The following is a 25100-nucleotide window of genomic DNA, read 5'->3' on the forward strand; positions in this document are numbered from 1 at the left end:
TGCGGCCGGCGCACCGCGCTGATCCGATGGCAGGAGCCAGGTATTTATCCTGGTCTCCCATGGGGTGCAGGGCCCAAGTACCTGGGCCATCCTCCACTGCACTCCCTGGCCACAGCAGAGAGCTGGCCTGGAAGAGGGGCAACTGGGACAGAATCCGGCGCCCCGACCGGGACTAGAACCCAGTGTGCCGGCACCGCAAGGCGGAGGATTAGCCTAGTGAGCCGTGGCGCCGGCCCAAAATAGCTATTTTAAATATGTTAAAAGAATTAACAAGAAACTATGTTTAAAGAATTAAAGGTGGGGCTGGTGCCGTGGCACGGTAAATACTTTGCCTGTGGCGACGGCATCCCATATGGGCACCAGTTCTAGCACGGCTGCTCCTCTTCCAATCCAGCTCTCTGCTATGGCCTGGGAAAGATGTGGAAGATGGCCCAAGTCCTTGGGCCCCTGCAACCACATGGGAGACTGGGAAGAAGCACCTGGCTCCTGGCTTCAGATTGGCACAGCTCTGGCTGTAGCGGCCATCTGGGGAGTGAACCAGCAGATGGAGGACCTTTCTCTCTGTCTCTTCCTCTCACTGTAACTCTACCTCTCAAGTAAATAAATAAAATATTAAAAAAATAATTAAAGGAAAATATGATGGCAATGATGCAGCAGGTTTGGAATTTCAGTAAAAGGAGACACTATTTTAAACATAAAAATATAGACTAGAAATGTCAATAGCTGAAATTTAACAGCACATTAGAGGCCTGGGCAAAAGATCAGATAGTGAACTTGAAGGTAGAACAATAAAAAGTATCCAGTTTGAAGAACATAGAGAAAAGACAAGAGAAAGATGAACAGAATATCAAGAATTTATGGAACATCAAGGATGCCAACATATAATCAATGGGAATTTGAAGGATAGGAGACAAAGGATGCAGAAAGGATATTTGAAGAAATAATGGCTGAAAATGTCCCAATCTGACAGAAATCACTAACTTATAGACCTAAGAAACTCAACTATTGGCAACTATGATAAACACAGAGATCTACATCTAGGCACATACATTCAAGTTACTGAAAGAGGAAATCTTAAAAGCCACAAGAGAAAGGTATACCAAGAGAAAAAACGACTAATAAACAGGGGAAAACAATATGATCACTGATGATTTCTCATTAGCAATATTAGAAGCCAAAGGCAGTGAAATGATATACCCATAGTGCTATATTCATGAACTTTTTTTTTTTTTTTTTGACATGCAGAGTGGACAGTGAGAGAGAGAGACAGAGAGAAAGGTCTTCCTTTTGCCGTTGGTTTACCCTCCAATGGCCGCCGCTGCAGCCGGCGCACCGCGCTGATCCGATGGCAGGAGCCAGGATCCAGGTGCTTTTCCTGGTCTCCCATGGGGTGCAGGGCCCAAGCACCTGGGCCATCCTCCACTGCACTCCCTGGCCATAGCAGAGAGCTGGCCTGGAAGAGGGGCAACCGGGACAGAATCCGGCGCCCCGACCGGGACTAGAACCCGGTGTGCCGGCGCCGCAAGGTGGAGGATTAGCCTATTGAGCCACGGCGCCGGCCAAAACTTTTTAAAGACCTCTCATACTTAAGACAATGATACCAGACAATAAATAACTCAAGATGACAGGAAGATACGAAGAGTACTGGAAATAGTAGATAGGAAAAGGATTATATAAAAATCTGTTATTCTGTTTTCTTCTTTTAATTGCCTTGGAAGACTTAAAATTGTGTGAAGCTATAATTATAATATGGATTGCTGTGTTTATAAAATATGCAGGTGTAACATGTGAAAATAATAATGAATTTGGAGAAGAAATGAAGCTGTATTGTTTGAAAATACTTCTAGTTTACCAGAAGATAAAATGAATATTATAATTTCTAAAGCAACTATTAGAGAAATAACTTTGAAAAATTTAGTGAAAAAAACAACAGAAGAATTAAAATGGCACAATTTATATTTACTTTATACAAAAGAAGGCCTAAAAAAGAGAGGAATAACAATAACAACAACAAAAACTATCAGACATATAAAACAAACAGAAAATAAAATATGCAAATCCAACCATATCAATAATTATTACAAAAGGACACTTAATAATGACAAAAAGATCAACATATTTGGGAAATTTAAAGTTAGAAATGTATATGGATCTAACAGAAGAGTCACCACAATACCAAAACAAAAGTGACAGAATTGAAAAAAGAAGTAGAGAATTCAATAATTATACAGTCATGTGATGCTTATTGATGGGGATATATTCTGAGAAATTCATCATTATAATATTTTATGATTGTGCAAACATTGTGAAGTGTACTTATAGAAACCTCAATGGCATGGCCTACTACGCACCTTGGCTATATGTTATAGCCTATTGCCCTGCTAGATTTACTGCTCTGATTTGCTGTGCCAGACTATTCTTGTTAGACTAGGTCTGGCAAGTAATTTTCCTCCACCATCTTACATAGTTAACAAGAATTTATCATCTGCCTTCATATCAGCACTCACAGAGTCACCACTCACTTCAACATCAGGTAATGAATAACAATTCTTGACTTGTTTAACCACTTAGAGCTGGCAGTAAATTTAATATTGTAGTTGAGTCCAGACTTTTCTTTCAACATGGCAAATAAACATTTTGTTTTGGTCATGATCATCATGGTGCTAAGGAGGATATGTTTCTGTATATTATCTTCAATTCAGCTCATTAGAAAATTTCCATAAATGATATAGGCTCTTCTTAAATTTTTATTAGTTTTGTTGCCTTCAACGAAGTAGATCCCTTAACAGTTTCTATCACTTTTATCTTTGTTTTTCAAGATCATAGCTGTGGTGATATGAAATGTGACTAATGAGCAAAAACCATCACTAATTTTCCACCTTTGCAGTCTTAAACACCTTGAATTTAATTTCCAAGTCAATCATTTGATGTAGCCTTTTACTGGTAATACTAGCAACGGATCTTGTAATGCTTAGGAGCCATGATAAACCAAGCAAAAGATTAAATCAAGCATATGAGAAAATGATGCAATCAAGAAACAGTATGAGATGAATGAGGCTGTTGCTAGTGTAATATGGCATACTATTTTACAGTAAGCTTTTTTAATAAATAAAGGTATAATCTAAAAATTATAAAATAAAGAATTAACACACAAGCCGGTAACATAGATTCTGATTATCAAGTATTATGTACTGTGCATAACTGTGTTATCCCTTTATTCAATTGGCAACACAGTAGGCTTTTTTTTTTAACAGAAGCATCACCACATACACATAATGTATTGTACTACAATGTTATGATGACTAAGATGTCACTGGGTTATAAGAATTTTTGTTTCATTATCTTATTGGAACACCATAATGTATGTTGTTTATCACTAACTAAAACATCATTATGCAGAGTTTGATTGCAGTCAGAGATTTCAATATCCTCTCTCAATAACTCATGGAAAAACTTGACAGGAAATCAGCAGCAATACTCAAAACTTGAATAAAACAAAAAAAACTTCACATATATAAAAATAGTGCCTAATACCAACAGAATACGTATTCCCATAAAATGTATGTGGAAGTCTACATTAATCAGAGGATGAGCAATATAACACTTCTCAATTTTAAAGGATTATTAAATCAAAATATGAATTAAATTAGGAATCAACAACAGAAATAAACTTTGGAAAACTCCAAATATTTGGTTGCTAAACAAAGATCTCATGAGAAATTAGAAAATATTTGAAACTGAATGGAAATCCTATCAACTTTTATAGGATGTAGACAAAGCAGAGCTTAAAGGGAAATTCATAGCTTTACTAACTAAGATTTAAAAGAAAAAAAAAGGACTTAAATCAATAATTTAAGCTTTCACATTAAGAAACTAAAAAAGAAGAACAACAAAACAAAATAAAAATCCCAAAACAGGGGCTGGTGTTGTGGCATAACATGTTAGGCTGCCACTTGTAATGCCAGCATCCCATATCTGAGTGTCAGTTCAAGACCCAGATGCTCTTCTTCCAATCCAACACCCACCTGCTGTGTTGGGAAACCAGTGGAAGATGGCTGAAGTACTTGGGTCCCTGCCACCCACATTGGAGACTCAGATGGAGTTCTACAGTCTTGGCTTTGGCTCGGCCCATCTTTAGCTACTGCCACTCTTTGGAGGGTGAACCAGCAGATGGAAGATCTCTTTCTCTTTCCCTGTCTTTCTGTCTTTCAAATATGAATGTACATACTTACATACATACTACATAAATTATTGTAAAAAGAAAAATTAAACACCCTCCAAAAACAAACAAAAAAAACAAAAAGGAGAGATCATAGAACAATTCAATGAAATAGAAAACAGAAAGACAATAGAAAAAAATAAATGAAACCAAAAGTGTCATTGGTAAAAATTTAGCTAGACTGAATAAAAACAAAGAATACACTAATTAACAAAATCAGGAATCAAAGAACAATATCACCACTGATATTAGAGAAATTTAAAGGATTATAAGGGAGTACTAGAAACAACTTTATGCCAATCATGTAAGATAACTTGAGATGAAATGGAAATTCAAAGGACCCAGAATAGCCAAAACAATTTTTATATTACTTGATTTCAAACCTTAGGTTATAGAATCAACACAGTGTGGCACTGGGAAAAATCAAGAATTCAGAAATAGATCCATATATTTGTGGTCAATTAATTTTTTTAAAAGATTTTTTTTTTATTTGAAAGGCAGAGTTAAAAGACAGAAAGAGAGAGAGAGAGAGAGATCCTCTATCCTCTGGTTCAATCCTCAAATGGTCACAGTGGTCAGGGCTGGGCCAGGCTGAAACCAGGAACTTCTTCCAGGTCTTCCACATGGGTGCAGGGACCCAAACTCTTGGGCCATCTTCCACTGATCTTCCCAGGTGATTAACAGAGAGCTGGGTCACAAGTGGAACAGCTGGGACTTGAACCAGCTGCCATATGGGCTGCTGATGCTGCAGGTGACAGCTTAACCTGCTACCCATCAATTAATTTTTGACAAATGCAGAAAGGAAAACGTTTGCAACAACTGAAGCGGGATATCCACATTAAAAAACAACAACAACAACATTGATCCATACCTTATACCACATACAAAACTTAACAATGGATTTGTATGGGGCCGGTGTTGTTGTGTGGCTGGTAAAGCTGCCACCTGTGATGCTGCAATCCCATATAGGTGCCAGTTTCAGTCCTGGCTGCTCCTCCTCAGATCCAGTTCCCTGCTAATGTGCCTGGAAAAGCAGTAAAAGATGGCCCAAGTACTTGGGCCCTTGCCACCCACATGGGAGACCGGGATGAAGCTTCTGGCTCCTGGCTTCAGCTTGATCCAGTCCTGGCCCAGCCCTGGGCATTGTAGTCATTTAGGGAGTGAACTACCAGATGGAAATTTCTCTCTCTCCATCTCTCTCTCTCTCTCTAATTCTGTCTTTCAAATAAATAAATAAATCTTTAAAAAATGGTTTTGTAGAAGAAAGTACAGATTAAAATTTTCCATTGCTTTGGGCTAGACAAATATTGCTTCAATATTGGCACCAAAAGTAAACCCCCCGCCCAAAAAGAGAGATAAATTAGACTTTACTAAAATTATAAACTTTTGCACTTCAAAGATATCACTAAAAATGACAGGACAAGCTGCAGCTAGCAGAAAATGTAGAATTTCATATCTGGGAAAGAACAGGTTCAGAATATATAAAGCATTCTTGAGACTTGACAAAAAGAAGACAAACATTTCAGTTTTGAAAGTGGGCAAAAGATTTAAAAATATACTTCTCCAAAGTAAATGCAAACAGGATTACATCATCATCAGTTATTTGGGAAAACCAGACTGAAAACACAACTGAGGAACAGCAATTCACACCCACAGAATGGCTACAGTCAAAAAGACTGGTATCAAGAACTGGTGAGCATGTGCAGAAATTGCAAACCTCTTACATGAATGGTGGCAATGCAAACTGGTGCAGCCACTTTGGAAAACACTTTGGCAGTTTCTTAAATGGCACACATAAATTGATAATATGACCTAGCAATTCTATTCTTAGGTATCTATGCAAAAGATATGAAAATATATGTCCACACGGACATGCTTTCAAATATTTATAGTACCATTATCCAAATATCCAAAAACTGGAGACAGTGCTCATGGTCATCAACTGCAGAATGGATAAACAAAAGGTGTTAAATCCACATGAAATAGTGTAATTCAGTAATAAAAAGGAATTGCTGGTTGATAAGTTCTACAACACGAATATTATTTCAAAATATTATTTCAAGTGGAAGAAATCAGAAACAATATATTACATAATTTCATTTTTATAAAATTTTTAGAAGAGGAAATCTAAAGAGACAGCAGATTAGTGTTTATCTGAATTGAGGTGAAAGTAGAGATGAATTTTGGGTGATGGAAATTATCTAAAACTGAACTGTGAGAATGCTTGCATAACTTCATAAATTTATTAATTACTAGAACCATACATTTATAATGAGTTTTATGGCATATATATTATACCTCAATTTTAAAAAAGTTATCAAGTGCTATATCACCTAGGTAAAGAAAATCTACTTGGAGCAGATCTTCGCTACTCCCTTCAGTGGACAACTTCATTATGTAAATTTGAGGCTAGCAGGCAGCTATTACCTTTGGGAAATGATCTAACAAAACCTTATGGGATTTGGTAAAGGATGTTTCTTCTCAAAGCTCTGTGGTAAACAGAACTAATTAATGGGAAAAAGATAAAACACATTTGCATAAAAAATAAAACAAGAGTTCTGAATGTATATCAAAATAGAGCCCATCCTTTCTGAGGTTCAGAATGACCAGAACCTCTTTCATAAATTTTAGCAACAAATCTATGCACCACAAATGGGAAGACACACTCTAGCTTTATAAACAGACAATCTGAGTGATGATTTAGGCTTAACATTAGACACATTGCAAGGCTAAATCTAAGTGCTTGGCAAAGGCCAAGCAGGTAAAACAATAGAAGTAGTGAGTGTTACAGCAAATCAGACACTATACACCCTGATTGGAAATGACAGTTACTTAGCGCTGCCCACTATTTCTCATATGAGCCAAGCAGGTCACTATAACCAGTTTTTCTAATGGTTCAAGAATATAAAAATCTAGATATCTATATGACTGTTGATTTAAAATAATAGTATTTTATACTTCTGTATTATGTAAGTTATCAAATTCAATTATATTTTACTATTTTTATTTTTTTATTTTTATTTTTATTTATTTATTTATTTTTTAAGGCAGAGAGACAGAGGGAGACCGACAGACACAAATACACATACAGAGAGAGATCTCCCATTTGCTATTCACTCCTCAAAGGCCTGCCAAAGCCAGGGATAGGACATGCCAAAGCCAAGGGGTTGAAACTCAACCTGTCTCTTATATAGGTATCAGGGTCCCAAATATTTGAGCTATAATCTGCTGCCATCCAGGGTGCACATCAGTAGGATGCTGTATTGGAGCAGATTCCAGACTTGAACTAAGCACTCCAATATGGCATGCAGGCTTTCCAAGTACCATCTTAACTGCTACACCAAATATCCGATCCAAATTGAATTATTTAAAAAACATGGTGAAGATTAAATAAAACAAATCTGTGAACTATATTTGGGTCATGAACTACTGGTTTACTAACCCTGGACTAGCTGTTTAAGGAAGGTAGGCTAATTTTGACAAAGTGAAGAAGGGCTGAAAACACCTCATACTTCCAATCTGGCAAGAAAGTCAGGATTGGCCAGCGCCGTGGCTTAATAGGCTAATCCTCCGCCTTGCAGCGCCAGCACACCGGGTTCTAGTCCCGGTCGGGGCGCCGGATTCTGTCCCGGTTGCCCCTCTTCCAGGCCAGCTCTCTGCTGTGGCCAGGGAGTGCAGTGGAGGATGGCCCAAGTGCTTGGGCCCTGCACCCCATGGGAGACCAGAAGCACCTGGCTCCTGCCATCGGATCAGCGCGGTGCACCGGCCGCAGTGTGCCGGCTGCAGTGGCCATTGGAGGGTGAACCAATGGCAAAAGGAAGACCTTTCTCTCTGTCTCTCTCTCACTGTCCACTCTGCCTGTCAAAAAATTAAAAAAAAAAAAAAGTCAGGATTAAAAGCATATGAGTTTAAATAAAAGAAACAAATTTGCTGATGTAATCTTTGAATAAACATAATATTGGTAAAAGATGACTGTCCTCTGACTAAGAATCACTGAGGTGGCCGGTGCTATGGTGCAATGGGAAAAGCCACCACTTGTGGTGCCGGCATCCCATACGGGCACTTGTTCAAGTCCCGGCTGCTTCATTTCTGATCCAGCTTCTGGCTATTGTGCATGGGAGAGCAGTGGAGGATACCCAAGTACTTGGGCCCCTGCACCCATGTAGGAGACCAGTAAGAAGTTCCTGGCTCCATTTGGGGAGTGAACCAGTAGATGGAAGATTCTCTCTCTATATTTTTCTGTAACTCTCAAATAAATAAATAAATTTAAAAAATAAAGAATCACTGAGATCTCTGCAATTATCAGTGGCATCATATCAAGAGCAAGGATACATTACATTCATTAGGACCAATTTTAAACCATGAAACTACTTAGCAGTGGCAAAATCAAAAGCTGCTGAAGATGAAAATCAGTGACTTACATATGGACCAAAATATTCACCTATTTCTTCATTTAACCATTGGAAAGATTAGTCTCTAATGTGCATTCTGGGAGGTAACAGGTGCTAGTTTAAGTGACTAGGTCCCTGCCACCTACGTGGGAGACCCAGACTGAATTTCTGGCTCCTGGCTTTGGCCTGGCCCAGTGTTGGTTGTTGCAGGCATTTGGAGAATGAACCAGCAGATGAGAGATCTCTGCCTGCATCTGTATCTATCTTTTTGTCTTTAAAATAAATTAAATAAAGAATAATTAATAATAGAAGATGAGACCTATTTGTAACCCAAGTGGGTCAGACTTATTAATTAGCAATAACTAGACCCCAGAGCTAGAAGTTGCGACAGTTTTAGGACTTGGCATGTAATGCTGAATCCCTCAGAAAAGTTACCATTTTTTCAATTTTAACTTATTACCTCATTCTAGATTTTAAGTGATTTTCAAAATTCTTTTTCTCTCGAACAATTTTCTAGTAGTAACTGAACAATTTTCACAAATGAGGAAATTTTTTGTTCAAGGCAACTTTGCCTATTTGTGGTCTTTTATAGTTTCCTACAAATTTGGGGATTCTTTTTTCTATTTATGTGAACAATGTCAATTGAATTTTGATAGGGACTGCATTGAATCTATTTTTTTCATAATATGGACATTTTAACAAAAATCAACCTTTGTGATCCATGAACATAGGATCTCTTTTTCTATTTACTTGTTCTTTTTCCAATTTTTTCATTAATGTTTTATAGTTTTCAATTTCCAAATATTTCACCTCATTGGTTAAATTTACTCCTAAATATTTTTATGCAATTGTGAATGGGATTATTGACTTTTCTTCACATAATTTGTTCTCACTATATAATAATTTTACTGATTTTTATATTAATTTTGCTTCCAGCAACTTTACTCAATCCATTTTTTATTAGTTTCAACAGTTTTTTTCTGGTGGAGTTTTTAGGAATATATATTCATGTCAACTACAAATGGGGAAAATTTTACTTCTTCTTTCTGAGTTGGATGCCTTTTACTTTTCCTGCCTAACTTTACTGGCCAGAATTTCAAGTACTATATTGAATAGATAAATGGAAAGTGGGCATTCTTATCTTATTCCTGATGTTACTGGAAAAGCCTTTATCTTTTCTCTACTGAATATAAAGTTAGTTAGAAGCTTGTCATAAATAGCCTTTATTATGTTGAGGTGCATTATTTATATAATTAAAATTTATTAAGATTTTTATCATGAAAAGGCATCTAATTTTGAATTCTTTTTCTTTATCTATTGAGGTAATCATAGAACTTTTAACCTTCATTCTGTTGTATATCATATTTACTGATTTGCCTGCTGAACCAAACTTACATGCCAGGAAAAAAAAAAAACATACTTGATCACGGCATATGATCCCACACTACTGGGTTTGGTTTGCCAGTTTTTTGTTGAGGATTTTTGGATCTATATTCTTGAGGAATTTTGTGCTGTAATTTTCTTTACTTTCAGTGTCCTTGTCTGGCTTTAGTATCAGGGTGCTCCTAGCCTTGTAAATGAGTTTATAAGCACTGTCTCCTCTTCCATTTTTTTTTGGAAGACTTTGAGAAGGAATGGCATTAATTTTTCCTTAAATGTTTAGAATTTACCAGTGGATCCATGAAGTCCTAAGCTCTTCTTTGTTGAAAGCTTTTTTTTTATTTCTAACCCAATCTCTTTACTTGTTATTAGTCTGTTCAGATTTTCTATTTCTTTATGATTCAGTTTTGGTAAGTTATATGTTTCTAAGATATTATATATTTCTCCTAGGATATTCAATATATTGATTTTTATGTAGTTTCTTTGACCTTTGCACAGAAATAAAAAAAAATTCTATACTAAAACTCACATGGAATCAAAGTAATCTTGAGCAAAAAGCACAAAGCTGGAGGCATTATGGCAGCTGATTTCAAAGCATACTACAAACCTGAAGTAGTCAAAACAGCATGGTACTATAAGAAAAACAGACATACAGACTAATGAAATAGACTAGAGAGCCCAGAAATAAATCCACAAAATCAACAAAAATGCCAATCACACACAATGAGAAAAGGACAGCCTTTTCAATAAATGATGTTGGGAAAACTCAATACATATATGCAAAAGAAAGAAATAACACACTTATCTCATAGCATATACAAAAATCAATGCAAAATGGATTGAAGATTTATAAATAAGGCCTAAAATTAGAAAACTACTAGAAGAAAGTCTAGGGGAAAAGCATCTTGACATTGGCTTAAGCAATGAGTTTTTGGATATGATATCCAAAGGACAAGCAACAAAAGCAAAAACGGATATTTGAGATTTCATCAAATTAAAAAGCTTCTTCACAGCCAGGGAAATCATCAGCAGAGTATAGAGACAATATAGCGAATGGGAGAAAATATTTGCAAACTATCCATCTAATAAGGATTCAAACAACTCAATAGCAAGAAAACAAGTAACCTGGATGGGTGTTGTGGCACAGTGGGTGGGACTTCTATGATGCAGGCATCACATTGAGCCCTGGCTGCTCCACTTCCTATCCAGCTCCTGCTAATGTGCCTCAGAAAGCAGCAGAAGATGGCCCAAGTGTTTGGGTCATTGGCATCCTTATGACAGTTCAACTTCCTGCAGATGCAAACCTTGGAAGATGGCAGCTCAAGTGATTGAATTCCTGCCACCTACATGGAAGATCTAGATTGAGTCCCTTGCTCCAGTTCTAAGCCCCAGCTGGGGACCATTCGGTTTCTTAGAGAGTAAACTAGCAGATGGTAGCTCACTCTCTCCCTGTTTGTCTCTCCCTCTCTGTTTTTCTGTCTCTCAAATAAATAAATAATCATTTAGAGGGGGCCTGCTCCATGGCGCACTAGGTTAATCCTCTGCCTGCAGCACTGGCATCCCATATGGGTGCCGGTTCGAGTCCCGGCTGCCCTTCTTCCAATCCAGCTCTCTGCTGTGGCCTGGGAGAGCGGTAGAAGATGGCCCAGACACTTGGGCCCCTCCACCGGCGTGGGAGACCAGGAGGAGGCACCTGAATCCTAGCTTCAGATTGGCGCAGCTCTGGCTGTTGCGACCATCTGAGGAGTGAACCAACGGAGGGAAGACCTTTCTCTCTGTCTGTCCCTCTCACTGTCTGTAACTCTACCTCTCAAACAAATAATAAATAAAATCTTTAAAAAATAATCATTGAGAAACAATAAATAAAATTCAGGGCCATGCAAGTAACAATTCGGTGTCCTGTCCAAATGAGTTTTTAAAAATTAAAAATACTCATTCCTCCCAGCAACCCTACTTCTGGGTATACATCCAAAGGAAATGAAATCACTATGTTGATACATGTACTCCCATATAAATTGTAGCATTATTCATAATAGCCAATACATGGAATCAAGCTAGTTGTACATGGATGGATGAACAGGTAAAGGAAATGCTTATGCACACACACAAACACATATACATACAAGGGTACTTCAAAAAGCCTGTGGAAATGAAATTAATTTGGTGTGAAAATTTTAAAATTAATGTATAGTTCCTTCATAAAATGCATTTTTCATGAACTTCAAAGACACACACACACACACACACACATACACACACACATCAGAATACTGTTCAGCTTTAAGAAGGCACAAAATCCTTTTATCTGGGACAACGTGCAAACCTGAAGGTCATTATAGTGAGTGAAATAAGTTACACAGAGAAAGACAAACCTTGCGTGATCTCACTCATGGAATCCAAAAGTGTCAAACTTGTAGAGACAGATAATAGAATTATTATGCTGTAGACCAGAGTGGGTTAGAAGATGTTAGATACAGCATACACACTTATTAGTTAGGATGAATAAATTCTGAAGGTCTATGCAGTTAGCATTGTGATTACAGTTAATAACAACTTACTGATACTGAAACACAGCTAAGGGAGTAAATCTTAAGAGGTTTTTACCACAAAAAAGATAAATATGTAAGGTGATGGATATGTTAATTAGGTTGATTTAATCCTTCTACAATGTATACATGTCAAAATATCATGTTGCAACTTTATTTTTTTTTTTTTTTATTTTTGACAGGCAGAGTGGACAGTGAGAGAGAGAGACAGAGAGAAAGGTCTTCCTTTGCCGTTGGTTCACCCTCCAATGGCCGCCGCTGCAGCCGGCGCACCGCGCTGATCCGATGGCAGGAGCCAGGATCCAGGTGCTTTTCCTGGTCTCCCATGGGGTGCAGGGCCCAAGCACCTGGGCCATCCTCCACTGCACTCCCTGGCCATAGCAGAGAGCTGGCCTGGAAGAGGGGCAACCGGGACAGAATCCGGCGCCCTGACCGGGACTAGAACCCGGTGTGCCGGCGCCGCAAGGTGGAGGATTAGCCTATTGAGCCACGGCGCCGGCCCGCAACTTTAATAAAGCTGGAAGGGAGTAGAAATAACTCTCCAGACTTAAGTTTATAAAGGATTGAGGTAATTATTAAATACACATTTTCTGTCTTCACATTTATGTTCTTACCATGGCAATATCAATTGCAACAGAGAAGTATAATGGGTCACTATATTTCTAAATTTCATTTAATGTCAATATATTGTTTTAATAATAAATTATAAAATATAAAATTTAAGAAAAAGATCACCTTCAGGGTAGGTAATAAGTATGTAATTACTTTCCAGATAGGCAATTGTTATAATTTATGAAAAAATTGTAATAAGGCATTGTTGTACCCCATGAAAAAGTGGAAAAAATTTTTGAAAATCACTAAAAGTAAGGGAGAAAATAAAGTATGCTTGATGCACCAGAAATTTTTATTAGGGAATTTAAATATTGTAATATGGTAGATGTTCTTACCTGAATAGTGAAACAAATTTAACTCCAAAAGGATATACATATACACCCTGGATGCAATTCATTTAACACAAAAAGTCAAACAGTTCTTTAAGTGTGTTCTATGCCTTCAAGGAATTCAAAATCAAATAAAGGAGATAGATAATATAAGGACTAATAATAATGCAATTTAATACTCTAATAGGAACCACAATAAAGTTAAGTATAAGATGATATGAGAACATAAGATGAAGAATTTAATAAGAATGAAGAACAAATAGCATGACATGGTGATTTAGGGTACATAGAAAATATCTGAGAGGAGCCTTAAAGTTAGAGGAAAATCTCACCACTGTTTGAAGCAGGAAAAAGTACTGTCAGATAGAATAAATACCTAGAATAAGCACTGGTACAAAGGGAATCCATTATCCATTCATTCCTGCCATGTTCACCATAGTGTCAAAAGTGTAAGATCTAATTAAGTACCCAGCACAATCAGAAAATATATAATAGCTATACACATTTCCTTGTAGCAGAATAAGCACACTCACTTATCCTGCATTTGTGCTAGTTAAAATTTTCTAGGCACTTTCAATAAAGGTTATATTATATAACTTTCTACTTTTAAAAACTTCACTGGTTCCCTACTGTCTATTAAAATGTACACCAAAATTCTGAATATCTAACAGAAAACTTTCAGAGATCAGGACCACAAACTCCATTTCCAGAGAGTATCTTACTAAATCTTAAAAGTAAATTCTAACTGTTCATGTTTTCACATACAACTTCAAAAAGTTCATGGAAAAATAAATTGAAAGAGAAGTTTATTTTAATGCAAAAAATTTTGAAATCCACACATACTTTTTTCATAATATGCATTTTCCATAACATTTTTGAAGATTCCTAATTTGCAGATTTAAAACTTTTTGCACCAAAATAAATTTATTTTGTAATCCCATTTTCCATGAACTTTTTAAAGTATCTTTGTATTTGTATATGTTATTTTCTTAAAAGGAAACCTTTTTCTCCTTCTCTGAGTCTCAAAATTCTATTAATTCCCCAGTATTCTTGAAAGCCCCATCTTCTAGCAATAATTTTTTCTTAAACCAACCTCCCATGGTAACCTATTTATACATTTTTATGTGACTACTTCACTATACCTTGAATATTATGTTAATAAATTTGTTCTTGGCACTCTTGTATTTGAGGTCAAGAACTACATTATTTTTCCAGAAACTTTTTTACAGATTACATTATAGTAATTACTTAAAAATATTTATCCAAATGAATAGAAATTGATTGCTATCAAGAAGCTTATAGGGGCAGGTGTAAGCTACTTCTTGAGACACCTGCATCTTATATCAAAGTCCCTGGGTTCAAGTCCCAGTTCTGCTTCTAATCCAGCTTCCTGCTAATGCACACCATGGGAGGCACAAGTGATGCTTCAAGTATTTGGGTCCCTGTCACCCACTTTGGAGATCCAGATTGAGTTCCTGGTTCCCAGTTTTGGTCTGGCCCAGCCCTGGTTGCTGTGGGCATTTGGTGAGTGAACCAGTGGTTGACAGATCTCTTTGTCTGCCTAACTCTATCTCTCTTTACCATTAAAATAAAATAAAATAAAAATAAAAATAAATAAAATAAAATCACTCTTTTTTAAAAAAGCAAGGAGAAGTCAATTGTTGCAACAGGTTAGCCTGCCACTTGGGACACCTGCATCCTATGTCAGGGTGCCAGTTTGAGTCCTGGGTACTCTGCTTAAGATCCAGCTTCCTACTAATGCATCCTGAGAGGCAGCACATGATGGTTTACGTACTTGGGTCCCTGTTACCCACATGGGAGACCAAGATGCAGTTCCAGCTTCTTAGCTTTGCCCTGGCCCAGCCCTAGTGTTGCAAGCAGATGGAAGATTTCTCTCTCTTTCTCTCTCTCTGCCTCTCAAATAAATAAAAATAAACAAACACAAAAGAAAATATTGAATGATGGCAAATGGGAAAAGTAAACAAAAAGATAAAAGTCTGCTAGCTTAGCAGTTAAAACCATGCAGATTCGCTGGTCTAACAAACAGGAAGTAAACCATCTGAAAGACTCCATACACTTTGGAAAGGTAAGACCAAAAAAGTGTTCTATTAAAATCAGTTTAGCTATCTAATTCTACGTGAGGAAATCCATTTTAAAAATTGATCATTAGTCAATATAGTATTTAAACCTAAGATTCCTGAATATAGATTTGTATCTACCGGAGAAACCATCCATCAATTCAAGGGAAAACAGGACATGTAAAGTGTTTGATAGTACTGACGTATTCACTTTAAAATGTTGCTGTTAAACATTCATTACACAAATAAAGTCAAAGATTTAAACCATGCAAAACTTCAATCAACTTTAGCACTGTATAATTCAACAGACCTCAAACATTTAAAAGCTAACAATAATAAATTTACTAGAAAGAGAACTCAATGAACATCAATATTCTCATTCATTCCGAAGCAGAACAAAAATACAGAATTGTCCCATACTTTTCCTTTGCACTTGATGTACTTATATGTGCATGGAATTAGCTGTTACATATTTAGGTTATCAAACAGGAATTCCTGTTACTTAATTTAATAGTAAAAGAAGAAACACCTGGAAACCACTATGTGACCTTTGTTCTATATTTCTTCCTACAAATAATGTCACTGGAGAAGAAAGAAACTTGGATTAAAGCCTGTTACTTTTCTTATCTGCCTAACCTAATTTTTAGAAAATTACATGCAGTTTTTATGTTTGGTTGATCTCTTTAAATACCACTTTTGAGGCAAGCATACTCAGAGTGTTTATATTCATTTTTCTTGTCAAACAAGTTATGCAAGCAATCTGCTTTACGTAGTTTGAAGAATGTAGTTTGTATGAATACTTCATATAGTCAACAACAAAAAAAGAAGGAAAATTTCTGTTTTAGCCACAAAAATAAACCTTTGAAGTTTGAAACAGTAAGATTCCTCTACTTGTATTCTATCAGTGTTCTCTCCACTACATTAGCACATTCCATAATAAAAATCTAGAGCTCCATGCTTATTATTTTCATCCTTACATATAAAGTTGTGTCAGCTACATTTTGGAGACAGGAAAAGAAGAAATGGGCAGAGGAAAATTAAGGAACATTCAGTTACCTTTTTAAGTATTTCATGTACATTGTTTTTTATTCACAGGGTTACACTGTTCCTAAGTTTATTTGGTACAATGACTCTAATTGCCTTACTTGTTGATTTCAAAATAAAGAATCTGTCAACATCTTTTCAGTCTGTTTTTCTTGAAAAAAAAAAAATCATGGTTCATAATATTATTTTCCATTGGGAGACTTTTAAAATGCATTTCAGAACACATCAAAGTTCCCATACATTTAAAAAATGGTGAGAGTCTAGCTTAAACATAACATTATTTTTTTATAAAAACATTTTTTATCCAAGAGACAGAGAGAGTGAAAGACAGACAGACAGACGTAGTTTGAAGAATGATTTGCTGCATGATTACGTCTGATTTGCTGGTTCACTCTCTAAATGTCTACATAGCCAGGACTAGGCCAGGTGCCAGGAACTCAATCCAGGTATCCCTTGTGACATTTATTCATTTGTAATAGATTCACTAAACACCACAATACAAGCATGAGTAACAGGTATTGGGGAATATAATTCAGTTTTGTCCTCATTCCTTATTTAACTTTCAATTAAAAGACCTTTGAAATGCATAGAAATGATTTCTGAGAGGGCTTGGGAAACTGCAACTGTACAGAACAGGGCAAGTGGAATAAACAACAAGCTTTCAAAATACTCGCAAAATTTTAGTAATGTATTACTAAAATTTCAGCCTTCAATAATTCATTAACTTGAAAATAAATGTGATTGATTCCTTATCTGTCAATTTGCTATAAAGACTAACTATAAAAAGTCAAAACCTTTTGAGTTAAAAAAATTACGCCAAGTATGTTCATTTTTATCTTCTCCCTTAAATTTAGCTTGAAGAATGTAAAAACAAATCATGATGTAGTAAAAAATAATTCATATACGTTTCTGTAGAATGGTCAATGTGCTGTTTAAACCAAGGAGCAAATTTTGTAGACTGTTCTTACTTTGGTGTTTTTACAGCTAAGTTTTCTTCCTTAACTGTGTTGGAGTATATGAACAGAAGTGGCAAGCCTTACTGCTATTTGGTGATCCAACACCACAAATGGCAACAGTGCCAAGGGTAATTCTACTGTCCCTGTAATCACAGTGACAAAAATACTTTGGGGAGGGTCCAAGGTGAGATGTGGGATGGAAAAACTGCTCTTGTTTATATGCGAAACTTATCTTTTAAAGTGTACGTCACCAAAAATGATCCTATCTCACCATTTTAACAAAGAAATTATTCCAAATATTTTAATATGTCTAGAAAGAAAGTAATGCATACATAAACAATGTTTCCCTTTCTAGCCATATTTACAAGTAACATAAAATACAATTATGAAAGCTTAGATATCCATGGTTATAAATACAAGGTTTTTACATAGAATAATCATACTTTGCTTTTACTCTAGGAAATCCTACTAAAAACTGAAATGACTTTCACACATACATTTAAAAATAAGACAGGAACCACAATAGAAATTTAACTGCAATTCATGAGACTTCTTGCCTCTTTTAAAGTTTAAATCTTATAAATATAAGCAATTTGAAAAAGTAAACAAGTCATTGTATCTAAACTCTAGGTTTTTAATTTTAAAATACAATAAAAAATCAAAAACAATAACATACACTAGAAAGGATGTGAGGGTTTTATAGAAGATTTTCTAACTGATATTCAACTTAAATAACCATACATAAAACGAAACAATGAACAATGATTCTGCTCAACTTACAATCAAGTTTTAGTGAAATGCTTTCAACTTCATCTTGCAAAATGCCCTTGTGCAAATTATAAAAGACAAACAAAACCAGTTCTTTATGTTTGATTCTAAAACTCCAATTAGTATTTTAGCTGCTAGTTATAATGTATCATTTAGAAGACAAAAAAACTTACTTGATCTGTCCCATAAGGCAGTATGTTCAGAGAAATGAAGGCTGTCATTTTCCAGGGCTGTTTTCTGATCATGTGCAGTACCTTTAGAGTGTCTATGAAATAAACGGCTAGCAAATCCTTCCAATTTCTGAAGAGCAGTAGTTGTACCTGTATACTGGTTACACGGTAGTTCTCTATAAGCTGCCATTCATGTACATTTACACTTTTCTTAAATTAACTGAAAATACTTTCAGAAGGAGTCCAACAACTTCTTACACAGAAGCTAAGAGCTATGCATGTGTCAAACTTCCTGTTTGCAGGGTATTCAAACCACTACTGCTGTTCTGTTTCCTGTTAATATAAAACAGCACATTACTGAGCTTTTCTTAGCCAAACCTTTTCATCTCAACTAGAGATGGGGATTTTTAAAAATTGCAATATTTGCTAAAGGCTCTATGTTTGAGTGTTTTAATATTAAGTATAGGTTTTGAGGAGAATAAATATAGAGTAGACTGAAAATTTTTTAAAAAGAAACATTAGTATAACCCTGCAAACAACTGAAGGCTAAACCTTCCAAATGTAACATGTTAAAATGGTAGACTAGTTTTTCCAAGAAATCACTAATATACAGATTTTATGAGTCTTTATAATTGGATAACTTTCGATAAAAATCTGGTATAGAATGGATATGACAAAATTCTTACAAAAATGTATAACACATATGTTATAATTAAGAAAAATCTGAAAAGCATTTTAAAAAGAAATGAATGTTGCTAATGTATTGACTTAACCTTAATTTATATAGAAACTACAGAAACTAAGTATGTTGGTATTGCTTATCGAGCTTAAAATCTACTAACATGTTTCTAACTTCTAGGAGTGAATTTTAGAACACTCTAAAATTTGAAAAGAGGTACAAAGTAGAAAATTTGAAGTTATATAAGGTAATTACAAATTATAATCATATATCAGCCATAGCAAGAAATTTCAACAAAGAGAGAAAAAAGTTCCTTCTAGTTGACTAAGACAAGTTAATTTTAAAATGTTAATTTGAAAGACTACTGCTTATTTGATCCTCTGATTTACTGGTCTCACTCAGAAATATATCCTTTTATAAAAGGTAAATAAAACTTGCCATCTTTAATTTGCAGGAAGAAAAGTAATTTTTGACATTTAATAAAGATTTAGAGTACCTGACTTTTGACATTAATTAAAGGATGAGAAATTTGTGTGCTATTTTTGAAAGCTCCAAATAACAGAAAAAAGGAAAAGAGAAAATAAAGATCTTTAAAAGTTCTAAAACAAAAATCTTATTTTAGATTTCCTGCCAACTAATCAATAAATACAATAGGAATAATAATGTAATCAAATTAGAAGAATTTCTAGACAGACACATACAAGTTTACAAATGAAACACTGAATTTTGCCATATATCATCTCAGTGTATTCTTCAAGAAAATCAATATTAATTTAAACAAATAGGAAACATTATCTATAAGACTACACTTCTTAAATATGAAGCTTTACATATAAATATTGCCTGTATTACAGGACAATTTATCAGCAATTGGCAATGCCTTACACAAAACAGACACTGACATCCACAGTCTTTAAAACACAACCACGGACCAGGATTTACTGTATATGCAAAGAAATGGGTAAAATTCCTGAATTCATTTGACTTGCCTTTATAATGAAAATTATCTTCATTTTCAAGGCTCACTACAAATATTACCTATTCCTAGAGAGTAAACTGCTTTCTCCTCTGTTTCTACTAATCTTACAATTTTATGTTAAAATTTACTGTTTATGAAAAGAAAGTGAGTTACTTGAATTCATAAATGCAATTCCTGTATTACATACTTGGTAAATGTTAATGTTCATTTTAATAATTTAAAGGTATAACTAGGATTATAAAATACATGAATATGTGGTAATTCATTTGTGATAGGAACATATTTGTAAGTAATCCAACAACCACCAAATTGCTTATGTGCAGAGAACAGAATACAAGCAATATCACTGAGCTTCTCCTTTTTATTTATAGTGTTATGAAATTTTACTCATTCTTTGAGATCTATTTTCATTTAGTGCAAATAGGGTTCCTAAAATAACATCTTACTTCCTTGCCTTTCATCACCCTCTTCATTCCTCTCTGACACATTAGCCTCCCCAAAATACTACACTCATGGTATTCTCTTGCCAAATATATAAATTAATCCTAACACTTCAGCCTGACCATATTCATTTTAAACACATGGCTGGTCAGACTTATTTATGTTCAATGCTGCTTGAGCTAAGTATGGAAATTCCTGATTCCTAGTTAGAACACTAGGATTAATTTTTTCAAAACCATGCATAAATTTTAAAACATAATTACTGTAGCAAAAAAAAAAATAAAAACACTTCATTAGCTGAGAATCTTGAAACACTACCTTTGAAGTTTGTACATTTTTTCCAATAAAATTGCTTCCTTTGGTTATAAAGTCCTTACAGAAAGTATAATATTCAGTCCTTAGAGAAATGTTTCCATAAATGGTTATGTGACCAGGAAGCTGTTGCTATGGAAATGCTCAATTTGATTTTTATTGAAAAAGAACTCTACTGGCATCTACTGCCAGAAAGAAACAACTACAGTTTTAACAGAAACTGAATTCCTTCATAGTTTGAATTAACCTTAAGAAGTATATTGCTTATTATTCTTCTTGAGAGTATTTCAGAATTTTAATTTTTAAAGTATTTCATTTTTATTTCAGAGGGAGAGTGAGTGAGTGAGAGCGCTCCCACACACTTGCTCCCTCACCAAAATATGACAACAGCCAGAGCTGGGCCAACCTGCAGCCAAGGCCAACAGCCAGGAATTCAGCTCAAGTCTCCCATGTGGGTAGGAGAATCCAATTACTTGAGCCATCAAAACCATCACCATCGTCTCCCAGGGTCAGCATTGGCAGGGAACTAGATCAGGAGTTTGAGCCAGGCACTGAAGCTATGTACTCAGATGTGAGATGCAAACATTTTAACTGGTGTCTTAATGACTAGGTGAAATGCTTACCCCCAGTTTTCAGAATTTTAATTTGTACTGTATTATCTAGTCATGTACTCACAGTTTACCATAAAAGCACATTTTGTAAATGAAAATTTAAGTTTCTAAAACTACAGCAATACTCAATTTCATGAGGATATAAAATCCTTATTTCTCATTCTGCATTTATAACAATTTGAATGGAAATAATAGCAATTTTTAGAGTTGAAGCTGCTTTGACTGACACAGATGATCGCAAAATGATTGTTTATTTTATACATGTAATAACAGCAAAGACATATTTGCCAAGAACTTTACAACATATAAAATAATCAGCATTTGTGAAGTTATTATAAGGCTTATGAGATCCTTACAAATGAAGTTAAGTAGCACAGGTATTATTCTTATTTTAAGATGTGAAAATAAACTTATTGTCTTGTACAACGTCACCTCCATCTTCTAACTCCAATACTGAATCTTTCAATGAATGATTCTGCAGTATCTCTTCATTTACTTGGGTTTCTGAATTCTATAAATAGTTTCAGCATGTAGCTCTTGCATATATTGTTAGATTTACACAAACTATATTTTAATTGGAGTTATCATAAATGATACTTTAAAAGTGTTTAGTGATATAAATTAGTTTTGAATGTTGAGTTACATAAATCAACTTTGCTAAACACACAAGTTTTAGGAATATTTTTCTTTTCGTAGATGTCTTGAGATTTTATATGTAGAGAATAATGTCATCTTTGAATAGTTTGTCTCCCTCCCTCCCTTTATTCCTTTCTTCTTCCCTAATTTTTTAAAAATTTATTTATTTGAAAGTCAGAGTTATACAGAGAGAGAGAGACAGAGAGAGAGAGAGAGGTCTTCCATCCAATGGGTCACTCCCCAACTGGCAGCAACAGCCGGAGCTGTGCCAGTCTAAAGCCAGGAGCCTGGAGCTTCTTCCAGGTCTTCCATGCTGGTGCAGGGGCTCAAGGACTTGGGCCATCTTGTACTGCCTTCCCAGGCCATAGCAGAGAGCTAGATCGGAAGTGGAGCAGCCAGGTCACTAGCCAGTGCCCGTATGGGATGCTGGTGCTTCAGGCAGGGCCTTAACCCGCTGCCATCACAGTGCCAGCCCCTTCTTCCCCAATTTTAAGGCATTTCATTATTCTTGTCATTTTGCATTGGCTAACACTTCCAGTATAATTCTGAACAACAGCGATTACAATGGGCATCTTGGCCTTATTTCAAGTCTTGGGAAGAAAGGATTCAGTTTTTCTTAATTACACATGCTAGCTATAGACATTTCTTCTGTAGATACTCCTTATCAAGATAATGAAGTTTTTTTCTGTTTTAGTTATCTGGAAGTTTTTACCTTAGATATTGATTTTATCTAGTGCTTTTTTATCATCTGCAATATTATCACGTGGTTTCACTTCTTTGGTCTGTAATTATGGTGAATTAAATTGTCTAATTTTTAAATATTGCAATGGTTTTGAATTTTCAAAAGAAGTATCTTTTAGTTCTAGAATACTGTCTTTTTTATATGTTGCTGGATTCAACTTACTAATGTTTTGAGGATTTTTGTGTGTGTTCACAAAAAATTTTTTTTGTAGTTTTCTTTTCATTCTGTTTGAAATGTACAGAGAGAATTTTCCCATCTGCTGGCTCACTTCCCAAATGCCTGCAACAACTAGGGCTGGGTCAGATTGAAGCCAGGAATAAAGAACCCAGTCTAGGTCTTCCACATGGATTGCAGGGACCCAATAAGTTGAGCCATCAATTGCAGCCTTAGAGCATATTTAACAGCAAGAACTGTGAGCAGAGCCAGGATTCAAACTGAGGCACTCGGCCGGCACCACGGCTCAATAGGCTAATCCTCAGACTTGTGGCACCGGCACATCTGGTTCTATTCCCGGTCGGGGTGCCAGATTCTGTCCCGGTTGCCACTCTTCCAGGCCAGCCCTCTGCTATGGCCCAGTAGTGCAGTGGAGGATGGCCCAAGTCCTTGGGCACTGCACCCGCATGGGAGACCAGGAGAAGCACCTGGCTCCTGGCTTCGGATCAGCGCGGTGCGGTAGCCGCAGCGCACCGGCCAAGAGGAAAGTTACTAATAATGTGGAAATTATTGATTCAATTTTTAATTTTCTTGACCTATTCAAATACATTTCTCCTCATGTGAGTTTGGATACTTTGTCTTTAAAGGAATTATTGGTCCATTTCATTTATCAAATTTGTGGGAAAAGAGTTTTTCACAATATTCACTTATTATTCTTTTAATGCCCTAGGACTTGTAGTGAAGATTCATCTTTCATTTCTTATATTGATAATTTATGTCTTCTATCTTTTCCCATAGCCTTGATAGAATTTTATCATTTTATTGATATTTTCAAATAATAAGCTTTTTTTTAAATTTTCTTACTGCTTTCAGTTTCATTGGTTTTGGCTCAAACTTTTGTAATTTCTTTCCTTTCACTTATACTGAGCTTAAATTGCTCTTATCTATCTAGTTTCCCAAGGTAGAACTTTATGCTACTGATTTTCATTCTTTCTTCTTTTCTAATACATGTATTTAAGACTATCCATTTCCCTTTTTTTTTTTTAAATTTACTTGACAGATAGACAATGAGAGAGAGAGAGAGAGAGAGAAAGGTCTTCTTTCTGTTGGTTCACCCCCCAAATGGCCGCTACGGCCAGAGCTATGCCGATCCGAAGTCAGGAGCCAGGTGCTTCCTCCTGGTCTCCTATGAGGGTGTAGGGGCCCAAGCACTTGGGCCATCCTCCATTGCCCTCCCGGGCCATAGCAGAGAGCTGAACTGGAAGAGGAGCAACCAGGCCTAGAACCTGGCGCCCATATGGGATGCCGTCACCGCAGGTGGAGGATTAACCAAGTGAGCCACAGCACCGGCCCCCTATCCATTTCCCTTTAAGCACTGCTTTTGCAAAGTCCCCAAAATTCTGATAAATGGCATTTTGTCATTTTGCTTAAAATATTCTAAAATTTCTTGAGACCTCTTATTTGACCTATGTGTTACTCAAAAGGATGCTCTTTGATTTTCAAATATATAGGGATTGCCCAACTTTTTAATATTTTGTCTAGTTTAATTCCTTCTTGGTCTTAGAACATACTTTACATGATTTCTATTTTTAAAAAATTTGTTAAGTATATTGTATGGCCCAGAATGTGCTCTATCTTGATGAATGGTCCATTTAAACTGGAGAAAAGTATATTCTGCAATGGTTTAATGGAATATTCTGTAAATGTCAATTAGCTTAGGTTGACTGATAGCACTGTTTGGGTCAACGACACACTTACTGATTCTCTGCCTGCTTGATTGACCATTATTTAAAAAGTAGTATAGAAGTATCCAACTGTAATAGTGGATTTGCCTAGTCCTTTCAGCTTTGGTTTCATGCATTTTGACTCTCAATTGTTATGGGCACACGTTTAGGATTATGTCTTGAAGTGACTGCTAAATAATTAATGCTTTTTTCTGAAATTAATACAGGTATTGCAGCTTCCTTTTGGGTAGTGATACCATGAAATATTTTTCTCTACCCCTTTACTTTTTAAATATATATTATATTTAATAAACTGATTATTTATATTTA

At 35.7% G+C, this 25100-nt stretch overlaps 1 protein-coding gene across 3 annotated transcripts in view; it reads right to left on the reverse strand.

The window, feature by feature from the left end:
* PRKACB (protein kinase cAMP-activated catalytic subunit beta) overlaps nucleotides 1–25100 on the reverse strand; it is a 226672-nt gene that overhangs the window by 60327 nt on the left and 141245 nt on the right. Inside the window, exon 1 of one of the 3 annotated variants that reach the window (XM_002715892.6) lies at nucleotides 18497–18826. The exons of the other annotated variants lie outside the window; for them this stretch is intronic. Within the exon in view, the coding sequence (XP_002715938.1) occupies nucleotides 18497–18683 (187 nt within the window). The 5' untranslated portion in view covers nucleotides 18684–18826. Of the gene's footprint in view, nucleotides 1–18496; nucleotides 18827–25100 lie in introns of those variants that run through there. 3 annotated transcript variants of the gene reach the window in all.

The sequence above is a fragment of the Oryctolagus cuniculus genome, chromosome 7 (assembly GCF_051225735.1).
Source record: "Oryctolagus cuniculus isolate XC-2025 breed Fujian yellow rabbit chromosome 7, ASM5122573v1, whole genome shotgun sequence".
Classification (NCBI taxonomy): Eukaryota; Metazoa; Chordata; class Mammalia; order Lagomorpha; family Leporidae; genus Oryctolagus; species Oryctolagus cuniculus.